The 18,087-nt window shown below is 38.2% G+C and overlaps 1 protein-coding gene across 2 annotated transcripts; it reads right to left on the bottom strand.

Annotated features, from left to right (window-relative positions):
• Positions 1-10,176: 10,176 nt before the first annotated feature.
• Positions 10,177-14,959, bottom strand: LOC107768019 (phosphatidylinositol/phosphatidylcholine transfer protein SFH3-like). Of its 2 annotated transcripts, none has more exons than XM_016587120.2 (13): positions 14,779-14,959; positions 14,072-14,198; positions 13,253-13,514; positions 13,051-13,150; positions 12,696-12,962; positions 12,529-12,606; positions 12,308-12,409; positions 12,174-12,223; positions 11,908-12,007; positions 11,694-11,840; positions 11,354-11,450; positions 10,861-11,219; positions 10,177-10,705 (listed from the first exon to the last, which is right to left on the bottom strand). In XM_016587120.2, exons 2-13 carry the CDS (start codon positions 14,115-14,117, stop codon positions 10,616-10,618), a joined length of 1,698 nt encoding a protein of 565 aa, XP_016442606.1. In that variant the 5' UTR covers positions 14,118-14,198; positions 14,779-14,959; the 3' UTR covers positions 10,177-10,615. The 2 variants fall into 2 exon arrangements, with proteins under 2 accessions (XP_016442606.1, XP_016442605.1); XM_016587119.2 differs by lacking the exon at positions 14,779-14,959 and adding an exon at positions 14,694-14,759.
• Between the last annotated feature and the right edge of the window lie 3,128 nt (positions 14,960-18,087).

The raw sequence follows: 18,087 nt of genomic DNA, 5'->3' as shown, positions 1-18,087 counted from the left end.
AATATCTGAAGCCTTTGGCTTCAGAAAAAAGACTAGGAGAAGATTCAGACACTCTCGGGGGAGTGTTTGTTGAACAATTCTATGCATAATGCCGCAGCGGTACATTTATTTTTTCCTCTATTATTTCCCCTACTTTTGAATGAATGTATTTTGAGTTTTACCTCTTCTTGTTTTACAGGCCAATTTTCTATCTTCTGAGGGCCTTCAAAAGCTGATTCGTGAGAAAGAAGAACTTACTTCTGAACGGGGATCAGCTTTTGGCGGAACGAAACCAGACTGTTCTCCGCCTCTCGAAACTGGAAACCAGAGCCACCAAGGCCGATGTTTTGGAAGCTCGTTTTCAGCAAAGCGAGCAAGAAGTGATAACCCTCAGCCAAGAAGTTGGCCCGCTGAGGGCTAGATTTGATGAAACCAAGGCTAAATGGGCTGAAGTCCAGGACACCATTCTTGCTGCAACCGAGCGCGAGGATGCCTCTGCTGAAAGAGTGATTAATTTGGAAGTAACCTTAAACTCCAAAAGTGAAGAGCTTGTTATTATGGCGGCAAAGTACAGGAAAACTATCAAGCATAATAGGCTCTATAGTTCAACTGTCCGTGAGCTCGATGTCAGTCTCAAATCTGTCAGGTCCGCCCGGGAAAACCTTTCCGTCGAAATTACTCAACTCAAAGAAGAACTCAAGTGCCAAGAGGCTTCCCTCATTGTTGTAAAAGCTTATTCCATGTATAGCATGAGGACAAAAACCTTGGAAGAGGCCAAGACTAGTATCATTGACATTGATGCCGAAATTGCTAAAGCCCAAGAGCTTGAGTTGGCTGCAATAAAATGGACTCCTGGCGCAGTCTGACGCTCCAGGTTCTTCTGATTTCGGTTCTGAGTTTTCGAAAAATGAAGAGGGATCGGAAGGTGATGATACCGAAAACCAAGCTGGGGAAAATGTTGAGCCATTGGTGGAACCAACTCCTGGGGATGCGGATACTTCTCTTCCTGATTCCGGAGACGCTGTAGCTTAGCTTTTTCTTTCTTTTTCTATTTTGTACCTTTATCACTCTGACGTGCCCTTGTAAATAAAAACATATTTTTTGCTCAAGTATCGTTTGAGTCCTATTTTCGTTTTGAATATTCATGCAAGTCTTTAACTTTCGTACTTGCTTAAGTATTCTGCGCATGTTGTTCTGTTCGTGCTTAATTATGTGTAATCTCGGATGCTTTTTTTCGAAGCATTTTGGTTCCGAGAATTATCCCTTTTACATGAGGGTTTCAATAAGTATTTGCGCAAGATTGCCTTTTGCGTCTTTTTCGTATGCAGCTTCGGGTGTATTTTTCCCCCGATGGCATTATGGATTTCGGGCATTGATTCTTTCGGAACCAACTCATTAACGTGATGGTTTTTATAAGTATTTGTGCAAGTTTGCTCTTTGCGTCTTTTTCGTATGCAGCTTCGGGTATATTTTTTCCTCGATGGCATTATGGATTCCGGGCATTGATTCTTCTGGAACCAACCCTTTAATGTGAGGGTTTTTATAAGAGAGTTCCCTCTTATGTTTACGATGCTCTTGAAGAGGACGTCTCTTGTTCATTACGGCACAAATATTTGAAGTACTTGTTTAAATTTTAAATGGTAAAATTAATCATCGTTCGGACAAGAAACAAGATAAAAACATAAGGATTTCATTTCATTTAGATCCTTCTATTTTCAAAAGTACATAAGCATTTTGCTATGCAGTAAAGAAATTGCCATGACTTGTGGCTATAAAGAAATTGCCATGACTTGTGTTTATCTTGTATAACTTGTTTCTACGGGGCTGGCTGCGAGTCCCCGGTCCCGATGATGTATTTTGTTCCTGATTTTCATTCCCCGATTGACGTGGCATTCAGTGTTGCCTGGCATTTAGTGTCATCCCCCCCCCCCCCCCAGTGTTCGAATGCTAATTGCAACACTGGAAGTCTTGTGTCTTCGAAGATCCCACCAATGAATTGCTAGGTAATCCTTCACTCGGAAACATATCTTGTTACCCATTAGGAACCCATGCTATCGAGCGAAAGAATACCTAACAGTCCCCTAGTGGTTTGTGCTTGGGAACGATCGGGTAACCTCCGTTCGGTAGAAAACTTAACTTCCCGGTGGGAATTTGCTATCGAAGCAAAGATTTTCTGATCGTCCCCGAGTGGAAACTTGTTTGTTTGCCCTGTTATGAAAGGTCCTATCACTTTTGTCTTCGTAGTATGCATTCCGCCGCTGCCTCGTTAAAAACCTTGCTAGAAAAACCTAATTGGGACAAAACCTAAACGAAGGGAAAAAGAGTGCAGCACATACTTTTCGTTTGACTGTTGTTCGTCAGTTGTAATATCTTTTGAGGTGATCCACGTTCCAGTTGTTGGGCAACTTGTCTCCGTTTTGGTTCTCCAACTCGTATGATCCTTTTCGAGTGATAGCTGAAACCAGATAAGGGCCTTCCCATGTTGGGCCTAACTTACCTTCCTCAAGACCAAGTCTCCTACTTTGAAATATCAGAGGTTGGCTCTTCGATTATATTATCGCTCTATTCTCTGCTTTTGGGCTGCCATTCTGACATGCGCCAAGTCCCTATGTTCCTCGAGCAGCTCCAAGTTGATTAGCATTACTTCGTTGTTCGATTCTTTGTTCGCCTGGAAATACCGTAAGGTTAGTTCCCCCACTTCCACCGATATCAAAGCTTCAGCACCGTATACAAGGGAAAAAGGGTCTCTCCCGTGCTTGACTTGGCCGTTGTTCGGTAGGCCCATAGAACCCCAGGTAATTCTTCGGGCCAGTTGCCTTTATCTGCTTCCAACTTTTCTTGAGGTTTTGAATAATCACTTTTGTTTGTTGACTCCGCTTGACCATTTGTGCTCGGATGATAAGGTGAAGAGGTAATCCTCTTTATCTTCAGGTCTTCAAGGAACTTTATAACTTTTGCGCCGATAAACTGTGGCCCATTGTCGCATGCAATCTCTTTTGGTATTCCAAACCTGCAAATTATATTTTTCCACAAGAAGTCGACCACTTCGCGTTCTTCAATCTTCTGATAAGGACCTGCTTCCACCCATTTAGAAAAATAGTCAGTTAAAATAAAAAGAAATCTTACCTTTCCGGGAACTGGTGGTAGCGGTCCGACGATGTCCATCCCCCATTTCATGAATGGCCACGAGGACAGAACCGAATGTAGGGGTTCTGCCGATTGATGTACTAGTGGTGCGTAGCGTTGGCAATTATCACATTTTCGTACAAAGTCCTTAGCATCTTGTTCCACACGGGGCCAGTAATACCCTAACCGAGCTAATTTCAGCACCAAAGAATCTGCACCTGAGTGGTTGCCGCATATCCCTTTGTGGTCTTCTCTCATGACATAGTTATCTTCTGATGCTCCTAAGCACCGGGTCAACGGGCCTTGAAAGGATTTTCCGTACAATTTGCCTTTCTTTAAGCTATAATGTGCAGCTTTGGCGCGCAATGCTCTTGATGTTTTGGGGTCTTCGGGTAACTTTCCATGCTCGAGGTAATCGATTATTTCGTTTCTCCAGTCCCAGACCAAACTAGTCGAATTCACCTCATAGTAACCATCTGTGTCCATGGCTGAGTTCATCAGTTGTTCTACTGTCTCTGATTCTGATCCTTGGATTTTTGTTGATGAGCCCAAATTTGCCAATGCATCTGCTTCCGCGTTATCTTCCCTCGGGATATGAGTTATTGACCACTCCCGGAATCGTGCCAATACAGCCTGAACCTTTACCACGTATTGTTGCATATGTTCCTCTTTGGTGTCAAAAATTCCATAGAACTGATTTACCACCAACTGCAAATTACATTTGATTTCGATGACTATTCCGAGTCCGGACCCTTTTACATTTGAATCTCCGTCCGTAAATAAGGTCCAAACTCCCGATGTCGATTCTCACACCATTATTGCCTCCTTAGGTGCTAGAGGCAAAAGTCCCGGGCTGAAGTCGGCCACGAAGTCAGCCAAGACTTGCGACTTAATTGCAGTTCTCGATTTTTATTTTATATCGAATTCGCTCATTTCGACGGACTATTTGGCCAACCTACCTGAGAGCTCGGTTTTATGGAGGATATTCCTCAAAGGAAAAGTAGTTACCACCGCTATCGGGTGGCATTGGAAGTAGGGCCTCAACTTCCGAGTGGCGACTACGAGAGCTAAGGCCAATTTCTCCAGATGTGGGTGGCGAGTTTCTGCTCCTGTTAAAATTTTGTTAACGTAATAAATGGGAGATTTCGTACCTTCGTCCTATCGGACTAAAACTGCACTTACCGCAACTTCTGAAACCGCGAGGTAGACTAGCAACGTTTCACCTTCTTTTGGTTTTGAGAGCAACGGAGGGCTTGACAAATATTTCTTTAACTCCTTCAAGGCTTGCTGACACTCCGGTGTCCATTCGAAATTGTTTTTCTTTTTTATTAGTACGAAGAAGCGATGACATTTTTCTAATGAACGGGAAATGAACCTTCTCAAACCTGCCAATCTTCCTATAAGCCTCTGGATTTCTTTTACGTTAGACAATTGATCTGAAATGTCCTCTATGTCCTTGAATTTGTCGGTATTTACCTCAATTCCCCTTTGTGAAACCAAGAATCCTAGAAATTTACCCGAACTGACCCCAAACGCACACTTCTCGGCATTAAGTTTCATATTGTGCTCCCTCAGGATGTCGAATGTTTCTTGCAAATGTTTCAGGTGGTCACCTGCATTCAAAAACTTAACGAGCATGTCGTCTATATATACTTTCATAGTCTTTCCTATTTGTTTTTTGAACATCTTATTCATGAGCCGTTGATAAGTGGCTCCGGCATTTTTTAGCCCGAAGGGCATCACATTATAACAATATATACCAAAATTTGTTATAAACGAAATCTTTTCCTAATCTTCTAGGTTCATCTTGATTTTATTGTACCCAGAATAAAAATCAAGGAAACTCATTAACTCGTGTCCAGACGTAGCATCAATCATCTAATCGATATTTGGCAATGGGAGTGGGTCTTTCGGGCATGCCTTATTAAGATCCTTATAATCTATGCACATGCAAAATTTATTAGTTTTCTTAGGTACTACTACTACATTGTCTATCCAGTTCGGATACCTTACCTCTCAGATTGAACCAATATTAAGTAAATATGTTACCTCTTCTTTGACAAATTTATTCCTTGTTTCAGCAATAGGGCGCTCTTTTGTCTTACCGGAGGTATGTTCAGATCCAAGCTTAACTTGTGTACGGCTATATCTGTTGGGATTCCTGTCATATCCTCGTGCGACTATGCAAAACAGTCGACGTTAGTTTTAAGGAATTCAATAAAAGCAGACTTGAGTTCCGGGTGTAGTCCTATTCCCAAATTGAATTTCCTTTCTAGAAATTCCTCGAACAACGTAACCTGCTCCAGTTCTTCTGTCGTGGATTTTGTCGCGTCCGTCTCTTCCGGTACTTGAAAATACCTTGGTATCTGATATTGTCCCGACTTTTCTGTCCCTGGGTTATCTTCCTCTGGTTCGGGGGCAGGTGCCGGTTCCAATAATTGCTATGCCGCACGTTCATTTCCTTTGCTACTGAAAACCGAAATTACATTCATCTCCCTTGTTGCCGGTTGATCACCCCTTATCTGTTTGATTCCCTCGGGCTTCAGAAATTTTAACAAATGGTGATATGTTGAAGGCACAACTTTCATCTCGTGTAGCCATGGTCTTCCGAAGATGATGTTACACTCCATGTATCCATCTACCACTTCGAAGAGTGTTGTCTTCATTACTCCCTCAGCATTTATGAGCAGCAAAATTTCTCCCCGAGTTGTCACGCTTGCGAGGTTGAACCCGGCGAGGAGTTTCGTTGCCGGGATAATGCTTTCGGTGAGTTTAGCTTGCTCCACTGCTCTCCATTGTATGATTTTAGTTGAACTTCATGGATCCACTAAAACACGTTTAATTTTAAAATTCAACACGTTTAAAGAAATTACCAGTGTGTCATTGTGTGGCAGTAGTAATCCGTCTGCATCTTCGTCCATGAATGTTATATTATCTTCCCGAAGCCTCTTACTATGAGTTATCGACACTTTTGTCTTCTTCGCTGCCGAAAAGGTGACCCCGTTAATTTCATTTCCTCCAAAGATCATGTTGATCGTTTGGTGCGGTGGTTCTTCTCCTGCTTTCGAGGTTTCTGCGTCGCCCATTTTCCGACCATAATTGTTTTTAGCTCGATTGCTCAAGAATTCTCTGAGGTGACCATTCTTTAACAACGTTGTCACTTCTTCCCGGAGGTGTCGGCAGTCTCCAGTCCGGTGGCCGTTAGTGCCATGGTACTCACACTATAAATTGGGATCCCTTTGGCTAGGATCGGATTTTATAGGGTTTGGGAATCGTGCCTCTTTGATATTCCTCATGGCCGAAACCAACTCTACGATACTGACATTGAAGTTATATTCTGATAACCTTGGGTAAGAAGAATTTCGCGACCCTGAGACTTCTCTATCCTGCAGCGATCTTTTGTTCCGGCCACGATCGGTCCTTCTATCAACGGTGAACATATCTACTGTTCGGAAGTTCCTGCCGTGCTCTTCTGTCCGCTCGTCGGGCAAAAACCGGCCTCTCGAAGTCCGTCTATCCATGTCAATATCATCTTTCATTTTTTCTCTGTTCTTCCCCCGTCCTTTGGTCGACGATGTAAATTCAACCTGATTGTCTTCGATCCTTATTTTCGACTCGTACCGGTTGTGGACATCCGCCCAAGCCGTCACTTGGAACTCGAGCAGACTTTCCTTCAACTTTCGGAAAGCGTCCGAACTTTTCGGATTTAAACATTTGGTGAATGCTTCAGCTGCCCATTCATCTGGGACCGCCGGTAGTAACATCCTTTCCTTCTGGAACCGAGTGACGTACTCTCGTAATAACTCGAACTCTCCCTGCGCGATCCTGAATATGTCGGCCTTTCGGGCCTGCACCTTTCTGGCACCGGCATGAGTTTTGATGAAAGAATCCGTGAGCATCTCAAAGGAATCTATGGAATGCTTGGGTAATAGTGAACACCACGTTAAAGCTCCCCTCGTGAGAGTCTCACCAAATTTCTTCAGCAGCACAGATTCAATTTTATGAGGAGCCAAATCATTTCCTTTCACTGTTGTTGTGTAAGTGGTAATGTGCTCTTGTGGACCTGAAGTTCTATCATACTTCGGCACCTCGGGCATTTTGAACTGCTTCGAAATTAATTTCGGGGCCGCACTCGGCTTGTACGGTAATTGAACATTCTTCTTTGAATTCGGGCCTTTCAATACTGGTGGCACGCCCGGGATTTGATCTATATGGGCGTTTACTTCCTTCATGAACCATAAAAGTTCCTCCTTGAACGGGTCGTTATCGTTGTTGAGGCCAGATCTGCTCCCCCCGGCCCCGTCGGAGCCAACTTCGCCCCTGAGAGTGTTGTTGTCGACTCTCCGCGTCGTTTGGTTTGTGGGAGCATCAGAAGGAACTGGATCTCGCCTGTTTGCATTATTTGAGGCACCTGATAGCGCCTGCTTCAGTTCCGTCATAACCTGATCCTGCCGCGTGAGATGGCCTAGAATGACTGCATGTTGTTCTTACATGATCCTTACTGCATCCGCTACATGCTCCTCATCAGCATCATCAGGAGTTGCCTCCCGAACCTATTGAGGGTACCGCCTATCATGTACCGGTGTGGCGGCGTTCCCCTCATTGCGAGTGTCACTGATTAAATCCTCGAAATGAGGTTGTTCCCCTTGAATTTCAGGGTTGCGTGTGCTGTTAATAATGTTATCTGCCATTTTTTGTGATTTTTTGCTAAGACAAAGTAATCAAAGCACGTTAGTAAAAAAGACAAGGATCAATTTAATCGCACGGTTGTCTAGGCCCCACGGTGGACGCCAAACTGTTTACCCACAAAACGGTACAGTTGAATTTGTTCGTGGTTTCTAGACAAGTGAATTAATTTGATCCAAAAGGTAATGAAATAACTGATGAAATATAAAATACTTAGCCTTACAATGTAGATGAAACGGCAGAGCTAGTGAGTCCGGGAATAGGGTTTCCGGGCACAACAATGATCAGATCCAAAGTGAGAGAATAAAAGAACAAAATTGTATTAAAAAGCTATATAGAATGTAGTGTAAGTTAACTAGAAAATTCCCCTTACAATGATAACTGAGCTCTCTATTTATAGTTATGTCTAGGGAAGGAGGTCCTAAGATCATGCACTTCTTTAAAATCAATTATGAGGGTCATTGATGAAGAGTAACGTTAGACATAAATGCCAAATTCCTTGTAACGGGCCATCATCCTTAATGCTGCAAAATATTCCGTATTAAATGTTACCGGGCGCAAAGTATTTAATACTCCTTTGATGATCATTATTCCTTCCGGTGACAAGCGAAATAGCTATGTTCGATGGCTATCTCCATCTTGTGTTCCGCGTGTCCTTCCTTTAAGCGGCCATGTCATATCGTATTTTTCCCTATACAATCTGATTAATAATTCGAACTTTGAATAGCATTTCCAACTCATGATTTGGATAAGGAATAATCTTTAGCTCTAATCAGACACATGGGTACATACTTAATGGACCCAAGTTTATGTTTCGCTGAACCTAAGCATCAAAGAAATTGAAAAAATAAATTAAAACACATAATAAAATTGAAAAGGAAAAAGTCTCATATGGATAATCCTTCTATATATCAACTAGCATATAGGGGGAACTTTTTCAAGTTTATATTAAAAAAAATTCATCATTATATTCATGAATCACAATATATATTTGTCATTTGCAATTAATGATTTTCTGCATTGGAACAAATATATTCATTGAAATAGCAAATTACATATCAAAATTAAATATCTCCAATATAGAGTAAAGAGATTAGAGAGAGAGAGAATATTTAGGAATCTAACTTTTGACAGCCACAATTATTTCATTATATTTTATGTATACAAATACAAAAGCTCAAAAAGGTTAAGGATTAGAGGATATCTTTTACAATAAATATTTTAATCAATTATGGGGGAAAATTAAAATTGGGGTATGTATTAAATATTCATTTGATTTTTGTACTTTTCAAGAGGATACTTTCTTTATCTCGTTTCCCTCTTTTCTTGATCTTTATATGTAACGGAAGCAAATGTAGAAATAAATTATATTTATTTGTAAGATTGTAATGGTCTGTTTGGTCAAAAGTGTTTTTTTTTTGTCAAAAGTGTTTTTGGTCAAAAATTATCCGTAAGACTGTAACATTCCTGCTTTCATTATTCTCCCCTTTATATTGTGTACTGACTCGACACTTTAATGCTTTCCAATTTTGCATCGTTTTTAGTCAATGTATCTACATGGTGAAATTCCATACAAAAGTAGCCATTTCGTTGGTTGCCCCATCTCTCTGTAACATTCCTGCTTTCATTATTCTCCCCTTTATATTGTGTACTGACTCGACACTTTAATGCTTTCCAATTTTGCATCGTTTTTAGTCAATGTATCTACATGGTGAAATTCCATACAAAAGTAGCCATTTCGTTGGTTGCCCCATCTCTTCCTTACTAGTTAAGAAATTGTCAAATAACCATTTGTTTCCTCAAACCCCTTCAGAATGGGCGGATGTATAGATTACGATTTCAACTGGTGATTGTGCTAGGTAAGGGTAGGTTACAAGTGATCATGTTAGGCGCAGGTACATTCCAAATGACTGTGTTAGGCACGGGTAAGTTCCAAATGACCGTGCTAGGTAGAGATAAATTCCAAGTGATCGTGCTGGGCGCGGGTAGGTTTTAAGTGGCCGTGTTATGCGCGGATAGGTTTGCAAGTGGCCGTGCTAGGAATGGGCAGGTCCTAAGTGGTTGTATTAGGTGCGATTAGGTTCCAAGTCAAAGTGTTAAGCGCAAATATATTCAACTGACACTTGATGATGGTTAAAGTATTTGGAAGAGAAAATAAAAATGTTACTCTTTACTAAGTTTTATTCTCGTATCATTACTGAACCTCTAGAAAACTATAATATTACCAATCATTCGATCTAACTTCCCAACATAAAATAAGTTATTTGTTGTTGACTAAACTACCATCACAAAGTAATGTGGAGTTTAAACTATTTAGGTGGACATTATAATCTTTATACTATCAAATTAGTGGAAAGTCCTCGATAAATCTATAATGAGCTTGAGTTGGAGACATGAAAAAAAGATAAATAACCTATAACCGGTTTAACTACATTGATACATTGATAGTGTAGAAAATATTTACACGTATACAACTTCAATCCGTTTATTTATATAGCCCAAGGGCTAAACTTCTCTAGAGTCTAGACCCCTATTAGTCCACTCCATTCAAACCTTCCAAATTTGATGATATTTTTCATTGCAATACTCCAACAAGAAATATAGTGACACCATTCTCACTTGTTCACCTTTTTTTCTCCCGTTGCTTCTAATTCTTAAGATAATCACAGGAGCAGACATTCTAAACTCCTCAATCTCTTAATTTCATGATCAGCATCCTCATCTCCAGATGATTCCCTTAGCCAAACCTATTTTAATCAGTGGATGTTTCATATTGACTATCCATCTCAAGAAGAATACATCTTTATGTTCCTTAAAAAAAAACTCAAAATATCCCCAAGAACTTCTTCTTCTTCCTCTTCTTCTCTACGTATGCTAGAAGTTCCGCTTGACGAACTAGAGCTTGCTCAAGAGCCTGTCAATAAAATAATAAAACTCAAAACATGTTTCATATGAACTCTCGTACCATTTTTCATTCGTCTGATGCTAATTCCTATTTTTAGTAGTGTATATACAATCCATGAGGTTTCTAATTTGCTCACTAGCTTTGAAAAGATAATGAAATAATACCTTGTGAGTGGCACAAAGATGTTGCTCCAAAGTATCGATGCGTTTCATGGCATTGTTGAGCAATTCCTCTTTCTCAGGTGGTAAGGCATTAGGCTTGTTGCTTAGAATAATGACCTTCTCCTCGAGTTCTTCCATGCGCTTAATCATGCTGAAGTAGTCATTGGCGGAGATAGTTGGTTCGTTTAACTCGTAGCCATGAGCCTGCAGCATGGTAGCATCAGCAAGCTTCCTTGGCATGTTTCGGGTCATCTTGACCAATGTCACAATGCCCATTACTAAAGTCATAACTCCAGTGAATAATTGGTTGCTAAATCCTTGGGCTGACTTAGAAGCATCGTGTATGGGAAACAAATCTCCTCCTATATATATTAATTAGTATGTTAATACAACAAAGAAATAATAGAATGGAATAAGACATATATGTATGAAGCAGTTGATTTATTTAAGTCACCAAAACATCTGCTGCGACATTAATTAAGAGAAGAATTTGTACCCTTAGCTTTAGTCCAAGTTACATCAACTGCTTTGTCCACAATAGGCATAAAGTCTTCAGGTTCATATGCACTAGGGTGATTTTTGTTCATGCCAACCTAAAATACAAACAATTCTATTTTATTCTATTTGAAATAACAAATAAAAGAAAGAAAATATGACAAGTTGAAATATGGTTAAAGGGTAAAATGATTGGTTTCAAAGTATGAGGGAGTTAGTATCAAATGCTTAAGTATTAACAAAGAAAGTTACAATTAGTGGAGCTTTAAGCACATTCATAAAATACTCAAAGTGAAAAACTTGACACATGTTCATATCTGATGGATGACGAAATAACTTACTTCCTCATGGACAGGAGAGAGATGAGTATGAGCTACATAATCCCTTTGAACATTAGGATTAGCATTTGCATCCTCTGAGATTGTTTTCTCATCAACTGATGGGATGAAAATTCTATTTGAACATTTATGTTCGCCGTTGCGAACCATCTGACACAAAATTAATCACAGATTTTTAGGCATGTAAAAACTTCCAAATTACAATGTTGAAATTTACCTTCATTATATCTGGATCATTCCATGGGCCTTTATCAGAATGCATACATCCTCCTTTGTCAGCACAAGTGCATGTGCCACCTAAGAACTCTGGCAACTCACTGATATAAGGAAGTGAAAACAAATCGCGTTAGGCTCTATGCAAGAAAGCTGCCTTGTAATGTACAATTCATTTCTAGTAGATATTATTGCTCAAGAATAGTAATGAACAAGTCATGTTAGAAGGTTAGGAAAGGAGAGGAAATATTTAACTCCACTTAAATTTACCTGGCATCAATTACTTCAAGCAACTTGCTCTGGTATTTATTACCAAGAACCTAAAAGAAAGAGCGATGAATTTGTTATTCCAATGAAATATACTGAATTAACACATCTAGAAGTGACGATGAATATGAGCTTACATGAATCTTTGCAGTTGTCTTAGGGTCGAGGAATGACTTGACAGAGTTCCACAAGAGCCTGAATCCAGATCCAGCATTGATGATGTACATGCGGCACAAGCTCTAAACAATGATTAAAACTTCAAGTAAGCAAAGAAACTCAACAAATCATTAATACAAAAACAACAACTAAAGAGAGAAAGAGATTAATGACTTAAGCTAGTCGAAAGAGAAGTGAGTACCTCAGGATAATTGTTACCATCAATAGTTTGAAGGCATTGAATGAGTTCCCTCGCTGATTTGTTAAAGCTTTTCAGTCCCTGCGCCATGATTCATATATATAGTCACATTATATTCTAACGACAGGTACATCTCACTTGAATTTAATATTTTTAGGATTCCAACATACCACTCCTTGTACATCAAGAATAGTTGTGCTTGTGTCAATGTGCTTTTTGGCTGCAATAGCGCAGGCAGGCATCTTGTCATTGAGGGTCCTCTCGAACTCCTGCACATGGTACTTGAGATAGCGATCCATCGTTGTAACTTGCAAGAGCTTGATGGAATCTACTTGACCAATTCTTTCAATATAAACTGGTCTTCCTTCCTTGTCAACTCCGTGATGCCCTTGTGGATAATACTTGAGGACTTCTTCCTTTTCCTTGAACTCGAAATCCTAATAAAGATGTACAGCATCTCAGTCCCTCAAAACTATTCGTTTACGTTTTCTACACAAATTTTCACTAGCATTTTTTAAATTCTACCTCCATGATAGTGTCTGCACCGAATTCGCTCCTCCACTTAAGCATATCAGCCCACATTTGCTTTGATTTTTCAATATCAAATTTTCTGGCCTTCAAAAATCTGTTTAATTACGAATGTAAGAAAACAACCCTTGGCACCAGGATAGGATACGATAACAAATAAATATATAAATATTTATCATAAAAGAATGACTTTAATCACCTTAGCATTTTATGATAATCGTCGTGCTTTGCAGGAAGCAATTCCTCCAAGATAAGTACTTGACGGAATGCATCAACTGCCTTTATTTCCTCTGCGTCATGTTCATCCTCAAAAACAACAGACATGACTCTGCTGTTTCTTCGGCCTTTTTTTGTAAAAGAATGTCTAAATTTGGAAGAGGCATTAACTGCCTTCTTCTTGAGAGACCCAAGCCTTGTCTTTCTCTCATGCTCCGGGTTTTCAAGGTCAATCTTTTCTAGACCTGTCAAAAGAGAAAAGCTCAACGGTTGAATAGGCAAGCTAAAAAATAAGTTGAGCTTGTATGTCCCCGGACCGTACACATCCGCAGAGGACAAATAAGTTGCAGAAATAAACTAACAACATAACGAATTGGGGCAAAAACACGAGGAACTTCTGCACATCTTTAAAAGAACAAGAGATTTTTTAAAATTCATTGCTCCTATATATTGTTAGACATTCCCTTGAGCCGAAGGTCCTCTATGTCTACGTATACACTACCATTCCCATACCACACTTGTGGGATTTCACTGGATTTATTATTGTCGTTGTTATATATATATTCTTAGACATGATAATTTGCTCATCTCTTTCCTATAAAATACAAGTTCTTTAACTAAATGATAATCAACCTCATTTGATTTTATAAGCTTTTGCAAAAAACCTCTAGTGTTATGTTATTTTTCAAAGTACCTAGTTGCTTTGTAAAACAATCCATAACCCAAGTATTTTCTCAACAAAAACTTCAGAAAAAAGAAACTGCTTTCAAAAGGAATTGTATACAGAGGTTGAAAAACTTACTTGGCCTGAATGGTCGGTCTAGAGGTCCTGACATGTTGCCATTCATGATTGCAGTTCACAAGCTGTGATAATATAGATAGCGTAAAAATATATATACAATTTAGTATACTACTCTCTTGTTGAATTCCTACACCTCAAAAAAAAAAAAAAAACTGAAGTCAGAGAATAACAATATGAAAGACATAACAATTGATCTTTAAAATAAAGATTTCACTCATTCAAAGACAAATTTAAAAAATAAAAATTACCAACTCAAGAAGGCAAATTAGCAGCAAAAGGAAACAAGAACAATAAAATCTAGATAATGTAGTTAAGTATCATGAAACATAAGGTGAATGTTCAAGCCCTTAAAAACCAACACAACTGAAAGAAAGAGGGCAGCCCGGTGCACGAAACATCCTGCGTTCATGCATGGTTCAGGGAAGGGCCGCATCTAGTGGCTCATTCCACGGCTTGAACTCGTGACGTATAGGTCATACAGAGACAACTTTATCGTTGCTCCAAATCTCTCCTTCCCATCACAACAGAAAGAAAGACATTAAAAATAATGAAAATAGAACATAGGATCCTTGGGTATGGAATCATTGATAATAGAAAAAAAAGACAAAAGAAAGGTAATTACAAGAATGGAAGATGGAATCAACGACAGGTTTTTAGAGAGAAAAAAGAAAAACAAATGGAAAAAACTATGGGAGATTTATTATTACCAGTGGCAAAAATAATAGATAGGACATTGAAAAAAAATGAAGGGGGTGTCTTAAATCACCAAATATTCACGAAATAATTGGAGTACCAATAATTCAAGGAATGAAAAAACGCTTATTTTTCTCTTATTTACATTCACAAACATAAATTTAACCCCAACCATACATTCATAATTCTGGTTAAAGAGAGAGTGAGGGAGATTTGGAATGATAAAGAGAAATTGTTTTACACAACCATACATTCAAGGAATGACCGTTTGTTTTTCTTTTAAATTTGTTTTACACAATTAGTTGAAGTACCCGCGTAATACAAGGCACTACCTCCGTATATTGCAACGACTCTAAGACATATAACACTTTATCTTTTTAAGACTTTTGCATTAACAAAATTAATTAATATTAATAATTATAATTTTTTAACTAAATTACTATTTATCTCTTCTCAAACTTTTTGAATCATTTATGATCTAAGCTATTCTCTTTTTTGTTGCCATGGTTGAAAAGTATTGCATTCGCATCATAATATTTCCGATGGACTTAGCAATGGTAGATTTGAAAATATAAAATAGCCTAATATTCCTATATACATGGTTTAAAGTGTGAGCACCTAATTTTTTACCACACTCGAGTTTTTTACTTTTTTTGTATTTAATATTTTCTATGTTTAATCTTGATATTTTAACCTTTATGTTATTTTTATTAGAGAATACGTAATATTTTTAACACACTCTATTACATAGAGGTCGGAAAAATTTATTTTAAGCATGGACCAAATCTAATAAAATTACTTCCTACCTTCACTATACTATTTTCTTGTCCAATCACCCAATCATTGCACTATTTCCTTGTCCCATCACTCCACTCCCTACACTATTCCCTCGTCTCATCATCCATTTCCTACACTGTTACTCCTTTCTTTATATTATAGACATAAGCTCTCACACATACAACCAGACCTACACATATATATCTTCTTCCACTCACACAAGGAGAGGGAGCACATTTTAAAGAGAAGAAGTGAGTAGACAAAAGAAGAAGAAAAACGGTAGTAGCCCTCATCCATGAAATACACTAAGATTTTCATGCCTAACTCATAAAAGAGGCATTTTTCTTCTAGTTTCCATTGGTATTTCACGCCACTAAAAAGCATCAAATGGTATCAGCATTTTATTTATAAAGAACACACCTTTAACCATAGAGGCTTTCATAAACTTCGGCTTCAAGCGGAACATCATCTTTCATTTCCAATAGTTTTTTCAGACCGGATAGTTCTTTTTCGACATGGGTTTTACGGAAAACGGGGGCGAGTTTGAGAGTTTCCGTCGAGGTCACCGGTTTGGCTAAGCTTCGGTCCTAGTTCTCGTTCATCATACTACTACAATTGTAACGGAAGAAGCTTTTACTGTAATAAAGGTCCAATCTTTTTAACACTTTTGTCCATTTCATTTCCTTTTAACTTTGATATGTGATTTAGTGTATGATTTTGATGTTATGTATAAGTGTTAATCAGTGAGTTTTGTTTGATGATATTATCTGTTTCTCACTTTTTTTAATTAGTTAATGCAAGATTTTATTTTAATTTTTTAGTATACATTTTCTATTGGAATGGAACTCGTTCAATTTGCATTTGAATTAGTGATGTTTCGTCTCTTGTTCGATTACTTCTTCATAATACTAGTTAGTTTATTTGATGGGCTTTTAGTAAGTGATAAAATATCAAAAGATAAATTATCTATTTGTTTGCTTGTTCAATATTTTTGCCTGCGAGTTATAATTGAATTAGATTGGAGTGATTCTGTTTTTAAGTTTAGTATGATATTATCCATATGCGTACTGAATGGAAATGCTTGGTTGATGATTGATATGGCCTTAACATGAAATAAGAAAATGAGCCGTCAAATTTTATGGTTAAAACAGAATGGCAATTATCAGGCCTAATGTAATAAAGTAACTAGCCACTTTTGTTCTATAAACAAAGGTTGTAATATAAATAATTAACTTTAGAGTTTAGATAATTAGATGCATTTTAAATGCTAGCCCAAGTTTAATTGTTATGTGTTAGTGAAGTAAAATTTAATATCATATTCTTGCCCCTTGAATAAATAATTTAATAACTTAATCACTTCTAATAATTAATTTTCAATAATTAATTTAAGCGCTAAGCAACTAGTAGGCGCGCTTTAACTTCTTCATTCACGGACTCACTTGCGTAGCTTGATGTTTAACATTCAATAAATTAATTCAATAATCTTGTACCATATCCAATAGCTTTATATAGTCCTAATTTCATTAATCCTCATAATCGCGGATTCGCTTGCGTAGCGCGATAATGATATTTTATAAATTTCAAAATTAATTTTCTCAAGCACGAATGTAGTAATTTCTCAAATGTACTACAAATAATTGATTGTCATGATTTCGGATTCGTTTGCTAGGTGTGATTATGATAAAAGCTTAATTTTATTTTCGATCACGCATTCGCTTGCGTAGCGTGGTTGTGACAACGTAATATTATCCAAATCATTCTTCAATAATTCTTAATCAAGAAATAAAAGGGAATAGGTAAAACATGAAAATCAAATAAAGTACAGTTTGTCCAAAATTAATTCAAGCTGATTTTAGTGAATAAAAGCGACCTGCTAGAACTACAGGACTCGAGTAATGTCTTACACGTTCTCCCCGGTCAACAGAAATTCTTACCCGATCTTTATTTTCCCAGACCAACATGAAAAGAGTTAAATCTTCCTTTGAATAGGGACTCAAATAAAATGTGACTTAGAACACCCAAAAATTAATTCTAAGCGGTGACTCTGAATAATAAAATAAACCTTACTTCAAAAATATCACTTTAATTGGAAAAACACTTTAACCCATAATAATCCATAACATATATATCTTTCAGGGGTAAAAAGAGGTGTGTGACAGCTCTGGCGTCTCTGCTGGAAAATATTAAGAATTCGAACTTGTACATATTGACTTTAATTTGACTTTATTAATTTTTGTATATATTGTGATTTATTTGGGACCTAATGTGCTACATGTTTTACTGCTTTGGTATTGTTGAAATGTATATATAAATTGTCTTCTCGCGCACCTCCTCTGAGTCTTCTGGATAAATTAAATTGGGCATTAGCTTGACATAGCCCGCTTTCTTTGAGATAGCCGAGGTGCTTGCCGCCCGTTGAAGGATTTTAGTCACATATGTTTTAGGCGGGGAGCACCACCAGTTAAGCCGGAAAGTAATGCTATCGGTACGCTAACCCTCATCGGCTCGAGTTGTCCGCTAGAGTAAGCCAGTCTAGATACCTTATC

The sequence above is a fragment of the Nicotiana tabacum genome, chromosome 24 (assembly GCF_000715075.1).
Source record: "Nicotiana tabacum cultivar K326 chromosome 24, ASM71507v2, whole genome shotgun sequence".
Classification (NCBI taxonomy): Eukaryota; Viridiplantae; Streptophyta; class Magnoliopsida; order Solanales; family Solanaceae; genus Nicotiana; species Nicotiana tabacum.
Note: the sequence above shows the minus strand (reverse complement) of the source record. Positions and strands in the feature narration are given on the sequence as shown.